The sequence below is a fragment of the Pelecanus crispus genome, chromosome 8 (assembly GCF_030463565.1).
Source record: "Pelecanus crispus isolate bPelCri1 chromosome 8, bPelCri1.pri, whole genome shotgun sequence".
NCBI lineage: Eukaryota > Metazoa > Chordata > Aves > Pelecaniformes > Pelecanidae > Pelecanus > Pelecanus crispus.
In genome coordinates, this window is record NC_134650.1 from 47,538,916 (window position 1) to 47,550,687 (window position 11,772).

The 11,772-nt window shown below is 56.9% G+C and overlaps 2 protein-coding genes and 1 non-coding gene across 4 annotated transcripts in view; all 3 read left to right on the forward strand.

Annotated features, from left to right (window-relative positions):
- The window catches only part of SPG7 (SPG7 matrix AAA peptidase subunit, paraplegin), a 33,507-nt gene extending 30,344 nt beyond the window's left edge, over window positions 1-3,163 (forward strand). For both annotated transcript variants that reach the window (XM_075714846.1, XM_075714847.1), the window contains exons 16-17: window positions 147-224; window positions 1,943-3,163. In XM_075714846.1, coding sequence (XP_075570961.1) covers window positions 147-224; window positions 1,943-2,152 — 288 coding nt within the window. In that variant the 3' untranslated portion in view covers window positions 2,153-3,163. The remainder of the gene's footprint in view (window positions 1-146; window positions 225-1,942) is intronic.
- Window positions 3,164-4,307: 1,144 nt separating this feature from the next.
- On the forward strand, window positions 4,308-9,440 carry RPL13 (ribosomal protein L13). Its single transcript, XM_075714850.1, has 6 exons — window positions 4,308-4,338; window positions 4,676-4,791; window positions 5,290-5,431; window positions 6,817-6,990; window positions 8,191-8,247; window positions 9,246-9,440. Exons 2-6 carry the CDS (start codon window positions 4,688-4,690, stop codon window positions 9,402-9,404), a joined length of 636 nt encoding a protein of 211 aa, XP_075570965.1. The 5' UTR covers window positions 4,308-4,338; window positions 4,676-4,687; the 3' UTR covers window positions 9,405-9,440.
- LOC142594240 (small nucleolar RNA MBII-202) lies at window positions 5,040-5,121 on the forward strand. The gene has a single exon (XR_012831279.1). It is a non-coding gene; the product is annotated as a small nucleolar RNA MBII-202 (small nucleolar RNA).
- Window positions 9,441-11,772: the final 2,332 nt, after the last annotated feature.

Genomic DNA, 11,772 nt, shown 5'->3' on the forward strand with positions numbered 1-11,772 from the left:
AACGATTTATCTGTATTTTCTGTTGATGGCAAGCACTTTCTGCCTGGCTCCGTTTGCAGATTCCATCCCTCGGTGCTCTCCTTGTTTATCCACATGTCGTGTTTGTTGCCAACTGCACTCCCAATCTCTCTCCTTGTTACTTCTAGGAAGCAAAAGTCCTGGTGGCTCAGGCTTACAGGCGCACGGAAAAACTCTTACTGGAGAACCGGGACAAGCTGCAAACAGTAAGTTGGAGTTGTGTGGGTTGTTTGTTGTTGGTTTTGGTTTGTTGGTTTTTTAACTGGTGTGTTTTGCCTTGCTACTTTCTGTGCTCTGTAGCTCAGCTGTTGCAGTGCCTCTGCGGTCCTGGAAAGCCTTGTAGTGGGAGTGCTGAGGCTCGTGTTGTGAACAAGTGACTGTTTGCTGCATATCCCCCAGATTAGGAGCAGGCACAGGGAGGCATGTGTGCCTTTTCCAGCAGTGAATAGTCTGCCTCCTGACACCAGCTGGTATTTGTAGGGTAGAGGAGTAGGAGTGCTCTGTGGAAGTGATCAAAGCTAGAATTTGTGTCCCTCACCTGCACTTCTCCGCTAACCTCTTGGCAGTGTAATTTCCTGGAAAGCAGACAGTGACAGTTTTTGTGAAGCCTGCAAAGGCAGGAGCAGCTCATCCTTCCAGGTCCTGTGGACGTACAGGACAGTTTGTGGCTTTGTTGAAGGAATATGGGACCTGTCACCTTGGCTGACCCGGTGCTGGTTCATGCTTTCTGGTGACGGCAGGCAGTTTTCACCTGCCAGCTCCTTGATACCTAATATACCAAGGAGCCCTTGTTGCAGGGTGGAGCTTTGCCTCCTGCAGTTTGTGTCCTGGCAGTCCCCTAGCCAGTCACCCTGGCTTGTCCTCACCCTTCTGCCAGGAGCTCTGTACCCAGCACTCTGGGCTGAGCCACGCTTGGGTTGCAGCACCCTGTGTATCTACTTGATCTTTCCTCCAGAAGTCCTGTCCATAAAATCCAAAATGACCAGGAGTCATCTCAGTGTTGCATGTTTCACAAACAAAACAATCCTTTTCCTTAAATCTTCTTTTTAACCAACAACAACAACCCCTTCAGCTACACAACTGCAGGCCTCCCGTGCATGGCGAGGTAACCAGAGCTTGCTCGCTCGGACACCCTGCTGCTGGCCATATCGTGGCCCTGTCCCCGGGACGGTGCCCTGGGAGCGCGCCGAAGGCAGGCATTGTTAGGGGGTCTCCTCTCTGCAGGCCTCCTCTGTTCTGATGCTTTCATTTAACAGCAGTCAGATGTTCGCTAGAGGCTCATCGCAGAAAAACTTTTAAGTTAAGCCAAAGTATCTACAGAGTAAATGTTTCAGTTGCCAGGCCAGTGTGTCGCATCTTGTCAGCAGAATTGAGCCGTTCTGTGTTTGACAGCCACCTGCTGCTCAAGTGCGGCCCTTCTGCTGGCGGAGGGGCCAGAGAATTCAGCTTTTCTGGAGAGGAACTTCTGATGACCCTCAGCCCGTGCCTGCAGGAACAGACAGCTCTTTGTTACCCCTGCATGTTCAGGCGAGGGGTGCGGGTCTGGCTCTGCTCTCATTTGCTGTTACTTTGGCATCTTAGGCAGGGCCACAGGTGCAGTGACAGTGGCAGGAAGGACACTTCTCCACTTGTTCCTGGAGTTCTGACTCACCAAATCATTGCCTCCGGTCATACTACGTATTCCTGGCCAAAAATGCTCTTGTGAAAGGTGCCGGCAGCCTGGAGAGCTTTGTACTGGCTCCAGCAGGCTTTCGGGTCACCTCGTCTGTGGTGTGGTAGCCCGGGGGCTGCTCCTCGGGGGCTGCAGCACGTGCTGTGTCCAGATGTTGAGATCTGAGCTGAGCTGGCAGGGAGGGTTCAGATCAGTTCAGGGAGGCTGCTTTCAAACCCCTGTGCCTCATCATGCCTTATTTACTCTTTCTAGCTGTCTAATGCCCTCCTGGAGAAAGAAGTGATAAATTACGATGACATTGAAGCTTTGATTGGGCCTCCGCCCTATGGGCCAAAGAAAATGATAGCTCCTCAGAGCTGGCTTCAAGCGGAGAGAGACAAGCAAGACACAAGAGATGAAGAAATGCCCCAGCAGCCACCAAACCACGAGGAGGAGGAAGAACCACGCCTGAGACCAGTATGAAGCCCACTCCTGATGTGGAACGGGAGGACTCTAGAGGCTTCTTTTGGACACAGACCCGTTCCCTTTTCAGCTCCAGAATCAAAGATACTGAGCAGGGAATCTCTGTGCTGCTGTTACCCAAAAATTAAGGGATGGCTACATTGGCTCTTTTAACGAGCTTTTCCCTGCAGGAAGGAGAACTCCTTAGGATTTTGAAATTGATTCTCAGCAGGGTAGTAGTGATTAGGAGTTGGGTAAGTCTAATCCGCTGGAAAGATTTCTTGTACACAGGAGCGATTTACATGTTCTTAAGGGTGAAGGATCGTGCGGAGTCCTTGTCAGCCACCTCTCGCTGTGGTGTGTGACATGGCAGGAGCGCAGGGCCGTTCCCTTCAGCGCCAGAGCAGTCAGCGTAGTGAAACCCCTGCCGGGCTCGGAGTTGGCTACAGTGCTGTAGTTCTTGTGCGACTCCGCTGTAACCTTTGATCATCTCTGCGGCTGAACATAAAATAGAAAATGAAAAAGTTTTCACTAGAATAAACTGTCCATAATGTCTGCTGTGTTTGTAGAATGTGTCAAGACGTGGATATGTGTGTTGGCACATACAAAGCTTTATTATAGCTGCGGAGTTGTACAGGACAAGGGCTTTCTTCTCCCTGGCCAATAACATATATTCAGTTTTTATAGCAAGTGTCTCGCAAGCAGAGACTGAGGAAAACCTGCGTGCAGAACCCAGCCCCGCAGTGTGACGTTAGAAACTAGTGTTGCAGAGAGCAGCTCCGAGTTACACGTTGGAAGACTGTTCGGCAACATGGCTGGTTCAGAGCTGGAGAGGTGCTCTCAGGAACTCGAGCAGAAGCAGGTGTGTCCCTTGGGAAGCCTCGGCAAAAAGCTGGTGGTTCCTCTGGGTCCATCCTCATGGCTCTGGCAAAACAAGCTGTGATGATGTGGTTGTCTGCCATTTGTCAGGGAAAGCATTAAAATGATTGTTGGTGCCTGGTGTGCTCTGGCTGGATTAATCTTTTAGGAAGGATTATTGTCTTGAGTTATTCCATGAGGATTGTCTGTGACCTGAAAGACCCCAGCCCAAGTCTGATAGCTTTCAACTCCCAGCCCTCGGGCCTCAATCGTGGTCCCCCGGCTCCTCTCCAGGCTGGAGCGGAAACCCTCATTTCCCCTCGTGATGGCAGGGAGGATGTTCTGCAAGGCATCCTCTTCCCCTGCCTCACCATAGAGCCGCCTGCGCACACAGAGCCCCGAGCCCTCCCTGGGCTACCGCCAGTTGTCATCCCCATGGTGGCGGTGATTTCCCTTGCTTTTAGGGGGAGAAGTGGTTTCCTGAATTTGGGATGCTACTGTGCCTGTATTTTTTTTTTTTTTTTTTTTCTACCAAACCTGTTTGTTCCTTCACAAGTTCATTCTTTGAATTCACTTTTCCAGCAGCAGATAAAATGTCAAGCGTTCTCGGATCTTATTTTTAAAAAGTCATTAACTGCGTTCTGGGCTGCCTGAATAAACCCTTTGCCGGGAGGATTCCATTCTGCGGAGCCGAGGCCGTAGCGCTGCTACGCTGGGACGCGTGTGGGACAGTGCAGGGTCCTCGGTGGCTTCCAGGGTGCAGCCGGCGTGGCCGTGCCATCGTGTGCCACGCCGCGGCTCACGCCAAGCAGGCTCCAGGCTCTGCCGAGGTGGGTGGTGGTCCCCTGACCCCTCTCCTGCCGCAGGGGAGCTGCTGGGGCGGATGGTGGAGCAGGACCCTGCTAGAGGGGGTGGATGTGGAGGGGAACGGGGTCCCTGGGGATTTGGGGACGGTGTAACCCCTGCCCCATGCCAGCCCCATCCCACCGGACATGTGTCCGGCCCGGGCTGGATGTGCTGGGTGCAGGAAGAGGGCACTGCTGAGCGGTAAAGGCTTCTCCTGGCCGGGCCCGCCCGGCTCAGGCAGCGCGGCCGAGCCTGGGTGCGGGCCCGGGGCCCCGGTCGCCGCTCGCCTCCCTGCCGCTGCCTCGCCCGGTCGGTGTGCGCGGGCCCTTTAAACTGGCGCCATCTTTACTACGGGCGCGGTGAAGCTGCTGCCAGGCGCGTCCGGCGGCGTCGCCCTCATTGGGCCGTTCCGGCGGCGCTGCCCATTGGCCGCCGCTGCCGCACTTCCGGCGCGCTCGGCGCCTCCGCTTCCTTTTCCGGTCGGCCATTTGCCGTGGCGGGAGGTGAGTCGTGGCGCTGCCGCGGCCGCGGGGCTCCATCCGCCGCCATCCGCCCGCCGGGGGCTGTGCCCCGGGCTGGGCCGTGTCCCGGCGCCGCTCGGAGCCCTGCGCGGGGGGCTGGGCCCGGCCGGGGCGCTGGCAGGGGCCCGGCGCTGACATGGGCCCGGCTTGGGCATCGGGCCGGGGCGGGCCGGGGGTAGCGGGCTCGGGGGCGTTTGGGTCGGCCCTGGGAGGCACGGGAGCCGGGGAAGGGCCCCTGGCCGGGTCGCTGGGGGAGGCCCTGCAGCCCCGCTACCCCGGCGGGGCCGGCGGCCGCCTTTAGCCCTGCCCGTGTCCGCAGGCCCCAGCAGCCATGGCGCCCAGCCGCAATGGCATGATCCTGAAGCCCCACTTCCACAAGGACTGGCAGCGACGAGTGGCCACATGGTTCAACCAGCCCGCCCGAAAGATCCGCAGGTGAGTGCCCGCGGCCCGCCTTCCCCGGGGCCGCTGCTGCCGCCTGCTTTAGCTCGTGGAGCTGGGGGAAGTTGTCTGTCATCTTGTATCGGGCTGCTTAGGAAGCTGAAGCACGGCGTCTTTATTTTTAAGTTCTTTTCCTAACCTTAGTTGTTAAAGGCTCTGGGGTCTCAGCGGGCCTGCTCGCTCGGTGCGGGGTCTCCGGGCAGGCCCAGGCTCCGGCACACGCTGTTCCAGCTGCAGTCAAGTGATGAGAAATCTCCGGAATCGCTGTACCACATTGATGATTCCCTTGAACCCTTCTATATCTGATGACTGCTGTCATTCCGCAGAAGCAGGCATCCGCCTGTCTGAGCTGCTGGGCCAGTGTCGTGTTTGTTTCTGAGAGATTCCGGTGTGGCAGATGCTGCCCAGCAAGGGAGGTCAGCTGGCAGTGTAGGAGTGTCCTGTCTGGCAGAAATGCGGTGTTCCTGATCGCTGTCCCCTTCGACATTCCAGGAGGAAAGCCCGCCAGGCGAAGGCTCGCCGCATCGCTCCCCGTCCCGTGGCTGGGCCCATCCGGCCGATAGTGAGGTGCCCTACTATCAGATACCACAAAAAAGTTCGTGCTGGCAGAGGCTTCAGCCTAGAAGAGCTTAAAGTAAGTACGGAGCGCTGATCTCAACCCGATAAAACTAACTCTGAGTCTGAGCTTGTTTTGTCCCGTTCTTCCGCCTGTAGACAATGCGCACGTGACTTGCTGAGGTGACCGTATCTGGTATTGCTGGCTGTACAGGAGCATAAAAATAGTGGTTTCGCCTTTTTTTTGTAGCCGTGGGGTGGGGACGCAGTAGGGTACATCAGGGTGAAAGGTTGCTTTGAAAAGCAAATGTCTGTTTGTCTGGCCAGACTGTCACTTAAACAAAATTCTATTGAAGTTGTATTCTGGTAGTGCCTTAATTGAGTCTCGTAAACGTCATTTGGGGAAAAAGACTTCATAACTTCTTCATTAAATTATTTTGCGGTTTTTTTGTGAAACACATTTCCGCTAATCCTAAAAATTTTAGTTAGTACGAACCTGTTCATGTGGACCAAGTAAACTGCCCTCAACTTATCCTTTAACAGAAGTAAGGGATGTTGTGCCAGGAAAAGGAACTGCTCTGCCTAGCTGCGCAGAGTAGCTGTGGCTGTTTCTCATGCAATAGCTACGAGTTGGTTTAGGGACACTTAAAAGTCTGTGGGAAGTGGTCAGCGCCCTCCGTTGCTTCAGGAAACCATTTTCTGTGACCTTCCCAGGTGTGCTGAGCTGACGAGCTGCTAAAAGCTGGATCGTGGTGGTCTGCAGAAACACCTGCCCGCGTATTTCCACACAGTGGGCAGGAGTAAACATCAGTGCTTGCTGGCAGCCAGCACTCGCAGCCCCCTCTTGTGCATTGTTTAGTGTCTAATTAAAACATTTATAACAGTGGAGTTAGTGCACTGAAGCAGGAAAACTGTTGTTCTGGATGCCAAATGCTTCATTATTTTACTTTTCTTTAATTTTTGGATAACGGTGGAATACAAAATGATACGCAGATGTTTGTCTTTAAACAGAAAGTGACGTTATTTCTTGTTTAAGATGGTTACAAAAGATACTTATTTAATGGAGCTTCCAGTATTCGGTAAAACCAGAGTTATCCTCCTGCTGACTTCATACACTTCTGTCTCGTGTATCAGAGTTTGCGTCCCCCTCGTAATTACTCGGGGGTTCCACTCCTGAGGAAATCTATCTGCATAAATTACTGTAAAGCCTGTGTAACGTTTATAAGCATTAAAATACAGACACTGACACCAGGACGCCCTTTGCCTGCGGCGCAGCAGGTCCCTCTTGCCAGACCCTCGCGCTGCTGACGGGCCGTTGGTCGGATGCTGAGCCTTTCTCCGGGCTCCGTAGCCTGTGATGGCCGTGCTCAAGCCCTTGTTCCGCTGATGGCCGGAGCAGCTCCCGGCAGTAGCGCGGTGGCGTTGGGAGCTGTCGGATGCTGACACTGTGTGCTCTCTCTTCAGCTCGCTGGCATTAACAAAAAGTTTGCCCGGACTATTGGAATCTCTGTGGATCCCAGACGGCGCAACAAGTCTACCGAGTCGCTGCAAGCCAACGTGCAGAGGCTGAAGGAGTACCGCTCCAAGCTTATCCTCTTCCCAAGGAAGCCAGCCATGCCTAAGAAGGGAGACAGTTCTGTAAGTACTGCTGCTAGAAACATTTCACGGGGTCTGGGTCTGGTAATGTTTTCAGCGGTTCGGTCGTCAGTCCGTCCCGGCGCCGCGGTGCGCGGTCGGGCAGTGCTCTGGAACGCTTTTCATAACGTAAACCCCCCGGGGGGGGGCAGCCCTTCTCTCGGGGGCCGCGTGGTTCCCGTGCACGTATGCAGGGATGACGCAGCCCAGCACGAGGATCTCGAGGGTTACGCTAATGCTTTGGAGAGGCTTTTGGCCTAGGGACTGCCGTGCGGTGCAGCTCAGATTTGGGGCTGGACTCCTTGGGTGGTCTGTTTGCTGGAGCTTTGATCGTTGCCCAATCAGTTGAATTTTTGTTTACAAAGCTAAATTGTCAGAATGGCTGAACAGCCTGTCTGGAGTTCTGTTCTGCTGTGGTGACAGCTGTGTGGAAAAGGTGAGGAAGGCGAGGACATACTTAATAGCGGAGTAGTTCAGTGACAGCCATGCGTAAAGCAGTCTTGAGAAGGTTGTTGCTGTTGGCGTACACAAACGCTTTTCATTAAAATCTCACCGGGATCCAGAGTACAGTTGGCTTTCCTTGTCTGCCCTTGGCTCTGCCTGTGGTAAATACATGCTTCCCGTGGGGCGGTGCGAGTCATGAAACGAGGTGGTGTGCTCGGGCTGTCCTCAGTCTTCTGGCACGTCTGTCAGCTCCGAGCCGCTTAACCACAGCACAGCCTGCGCAGCCCACCCTGCTCGGGCTGCTTTTCAGAACGGGAGGAAGGGGCTCAAGCTTCTGTATCAGTAGGTACGGATACTTAACGTCTGGAATACTTTTTGGAGTTTTTTTTTAATTGAAATCAACTATCTAAAATAAAACCTAATAATTTTTGTGCAGTGCCATGCTCGAAGAAGCTGGAATTAGCCTTAGAAGGAATTGCTGAGGAATACACTGGCTATCAAACTAAAAATGGCACAGTAGATGTCAACGTTTTTTGGGCTGGCAGAACTCCCGAAAGGCTGCTGCTCCTCTGGCCAGGTCCGGGCTGATGGATAGCCAGGCAAAATGCAGGTTGTCGATGCGGCACGTCTGTGCCAAATGCTCCTGTAGCTGCGTGGCTGAAATGCTGAATTGTTAAATCTCCAGTTGGAATTGTTAACAGCGTGTTTAAGTTAAATACTGTTGGTTGAAATAATGGGTTTTGTCCTCTTGTTATACAGCCTGAGGAACTCAAGATGGCGACTCAGCTGACTGGACCGGTTATGCCCATCAAGAATGTAAGTGTAACTAAATCACCTCTGTGTGACATAATTGAGACTTAAACTTAACGGAGAGGATTCTCTTCTCGCTGTTCCACAGTTAAGGGTTGCTGTCTCCAGACACTTCCCATCCTGGATCAGAGAAAACCAGGAACAGGTCAAGCTTGTCCTTGCATTTTGCCAAGATCTGTTTGGTTCCTCAGTGTTGCAAAGAATTAATTACTTGAAGTTCCGCTAAACTTCTTATCAGCTGAGGAAGTCCTTAAATCACGAGCTGCGTTTCTGGGTCCAGAGGAGAGCTCCAGGCACCAGTGTCAGGGGTTCAGGTCAAGACGCGTTGGTTGGGAATAATCATGATGTGTGTTCCTCTTCTGCCCTGTGTGACACGCGGGAGAAGCGCAGCTACGTATGCTCTCCAGAGAAGGCTTGGGGGAACCTGCCCAGTAACCCCCAAATCGCAGCATTCCTGCAGGGACACGGGTTAAAGCACACGTGGAACATGCCCAGCGCGTGTTTGTGCTCTACGCCGCGTCCTCCGAGCAGGCTCCAGGGTTGTTTGTCCACTGGTGCCTTCAAGGGAGCTCGTCCCCCAGTGAAATCTGGGGCACGTAGGGTTGCTGGCGGCACGACAGCCCAGGCGGGTCGCGTACTCGCCCTTTGTCTCGAAACCCTCGCTGCTTCTGAAAGGCGCTGTTGATAGCACGCCACGAACCTGACTCAGATTTCACGTTGCGCTCGGGTTTGGTTTTTTTTTTCCCTTGCGTGTTCTGGGCTTGTGCTGACGTGCGCTGGCGAACCGGGAGCCGGTTGAAATGAGGTGCCTGGTGGAGCGGTGATAAGGGCAGGGCCTGTAGATGGCACAAGTGCTCTGTTCTTAACAGCATCCTCTGTTCTTAACAGCGTCCTGCAGCTCGCGGCAAAAATGTAGCGAGATTAATTTGTGTTAAGCCTTAAACGCAGCCCTCTCTGGGAGCCTCTGATGTGCGGTCTGACTGTCTGGCGCTCTCTCCTGCTAGGTTTTCAAACGGGAGAAGGCCCGTGTTATCTCGGAAGACGAGAAGAACTTCAAGGCCTTCGCCAGCCTGCGCATGGCCCGGGCCAACGCCCGTCTCTTTGGGATTCGTGCGAAACGCGCCAAAGAAGCGGCAGAGCAGGATGTGGAGAAGAAGAAATGAACTGTTCTCCCGAGAACTGTCAATAAAAAAAAAAATGTAGACATACGAGTGCTGCTGTCTTTTTAGGGCAGGCGTGCAGGACTGAGCTGCCCCGTGCTGCCTGCGCCTGCCTGCTCTGCCGCAGCGCGTGTACAGCCTGCGTGCCGGCGCAGCCCGTGGGCCGCGGTGCGTGGAGGGCGTGGGAAACCTCATTTGCTGTGGTTAGAGACGCCAAACTCCCCTGAAAGCGAGCGAAACCCGCGCCTCGGCCTTGCGCAGCTCCCTTCAGGGCGGCCTCTCTGCTTTGGCTCCGGGGACGCAGCCCGGGCTCCCTCCTGCGCCAGGGCTTGCCCCAGTCTGGCGCCGAGGCGCTGCCGCAGCTGCCAGCCGAGGGGTTTTTTTGGGATACCCCCTCCCTGACAGGCTCTGCCTGCTTCCCACCCCGCTCTCTTCTATGCTGTTACTTCAGATTTAACGATTTCCCCGCCTCTGCCTGTGGTTCTGTGCGTGGCGGAGCAGCAGGCTCTGCTGCGGAAGGTGGGGTGTCGTGGTGGGTGTCACCTGTGGGTGCTTGCTGCGCTTCGGGCACACAAGCTTCACCCGGGGACCCACGCTGGGGCTGTGACTGGCTCTCCCTGGCTGGGGTCCTGCTCCCCGGTTTTGGAAGGGTGCGGGTTCCCCCCCACCCCCAGCGCCTGCTTGGTGCTTGCTGCTGCGGGGTGGAGTGGAGCCCCGCTGCGGGACTGCGCTTTCCTGTGTGCAGCTGTGTTGGTTGTTGAGCCTTTTTTTTTTTTTTTTTTTTTTTTAGAGAAACGCCTTAGTGGCCTCGAAGGGGAGCCCAGCCCTGCCCTGGAGAAGGGGTTGGGGGTCCGGCCCATCCCCAGGGTGGGGGGCTGATGTGGGGCTGGGTGTGCTCGGTCACGGGGCAGCGTTGGTGGGGTCTGGCCCGCTCTGGGGAGCGCTCAACCGAGCCCCTTTGCTGGCTCATCAGTTCTGGGGCCGTTCTGCAGCCTGGCTGTGCTGCCCATCGCCCGTGCTGGGATAATGGAATCGTTTGTATTCATTAAGCAGTTGGGTGACAGAAAACTTGGGGATCGGATGCGATGAAGCGCTCCGGCGCAGGTGGCCGGCTGGAGCCCCGGCACTGCGGGATGAACCCAAGGTTTGCTCAAACACGGGGGGCGAGAGCCCGGCCCCGCTGCCCGAGCCTGCGGACGGATCCTGCGTCCCGCCGTGGGTCGGCCGCCTCCTGCCCCGCTGGGCTGAGCTGTGGGGCTGCGGGAGGAGCGGGGAAGGAGCGTGGCCTATTTCTGCCACGCAGGCTGGGGATTAGCTTCCCAAAGCCCAGGGCCCTGCTCGTGCTCGTTAGCCCTATCTGCATTTTAATCCCTCCAAACGTGGGCTAATTATATCATCTTTCATAAAGCCGAGCTGACAGCACCGCAGCGCTGGGGTGACGTGCGTGGGTGGGGGGTGCTGGACACCCCCCGGGCCGAGGGATGGGGCGCCCGGGGCTCCGCGGATGCGGGACGTGGCTCCGGGTGCTCCGGCGCTTGGGGAGGGCACCCGGCAGCTTTGGGGCACCCTGTCTCCGTGCTGAGGTGTCGGCTGAGAGCGTGCGGGGCTGGGACCGGGATGGGCCTCGGGCACCCCGTGGGGAGCGGCTGGGGCGGGCGAGGGGCCGTGGGGCGCTGGGAGCGAGGGCTGTGCCACGGGGGGCTTGCCTGGAGCGGGAGCGCTTGCCCTGGCACTGCCAGGGACCCCAGGGACCCCGCTCAGCCCCGGTGCCCGCGGGCGAGCTCTGCGCCGGTGCCGGCAGCGAGGCAGTTAACAGAGCTTGTCGTCTCCCTCTTAGGGCTCCGCTCCCGAACTGCAGCTTGAGTCAGTTGTGTGGAGGTGGCAGCGGCGGCAGCTCCGGCTGGCACACCAGCTCCGGCTGGCACACCAGCTCCGGCTGGCACACCGGCTCCGGCTGGCACGCCGACCCCAGACCTCGGCCCAGCCGCGTGCGGCACCCGGGCCGCCAGCACCCAGGTGAGAGGGGCGGCTGGGCAGGGTGGGAGCCGGTGCCCCCTCCGCCGGGGGATGCCGAGGGGTGCCCGTGATCCCGGGGCGGGCGACGATGCCCGCCGGAGCACCGGAGCCATGTGCCGGGGAGGGCCCAGGCCCTGCGTGACTTCACCGGGAAACTTTGGCCGGGCGGCGGCGGCAGCTCCTGGCCGGGCTGGGCACGCCGGGGCGCGGGCAGGAGGGCTGCTCTGCCCCTGCCCAAACCTGAGCCGGGCAGCCCCGGGGGGCTGCGGCTGGGGGGACGAGCCCCGGGCTGGGGCTGGTGCCGGCAGAGCCCTTCGATGGCCCCGGCGCTGCAGCATCGCCCGGCCGAGCCTCG

What these genes read in the sequence shown, in the direction of transcription:
- RPL13 (XM_075714850.1), top strand. Translation starts at nt 4,688, where the DNA reads ATGGCGCCCAGCCGCAATGGCATGATCCTGAAGCCCCACTTCCACAAG. An exon ending in TCAGCCTAGAAGAGCTTAAA is followed by an intron (nt 5,432 to 6,816) that starts GTAAGTACGGAG and finishes CTCTCTCTTCAG; the next exon opens with CTCGCTGGCATTAACAAAAA. An exon ending in CTAAGAAGGGAGACAGTTCT is followed by an intron (nt 6,991 to 8,190) that starts GTAAGTACTGCT and finishes CTTGTTATACAG; the next exon opens with CCTGAGGAACTCAAGATGGC.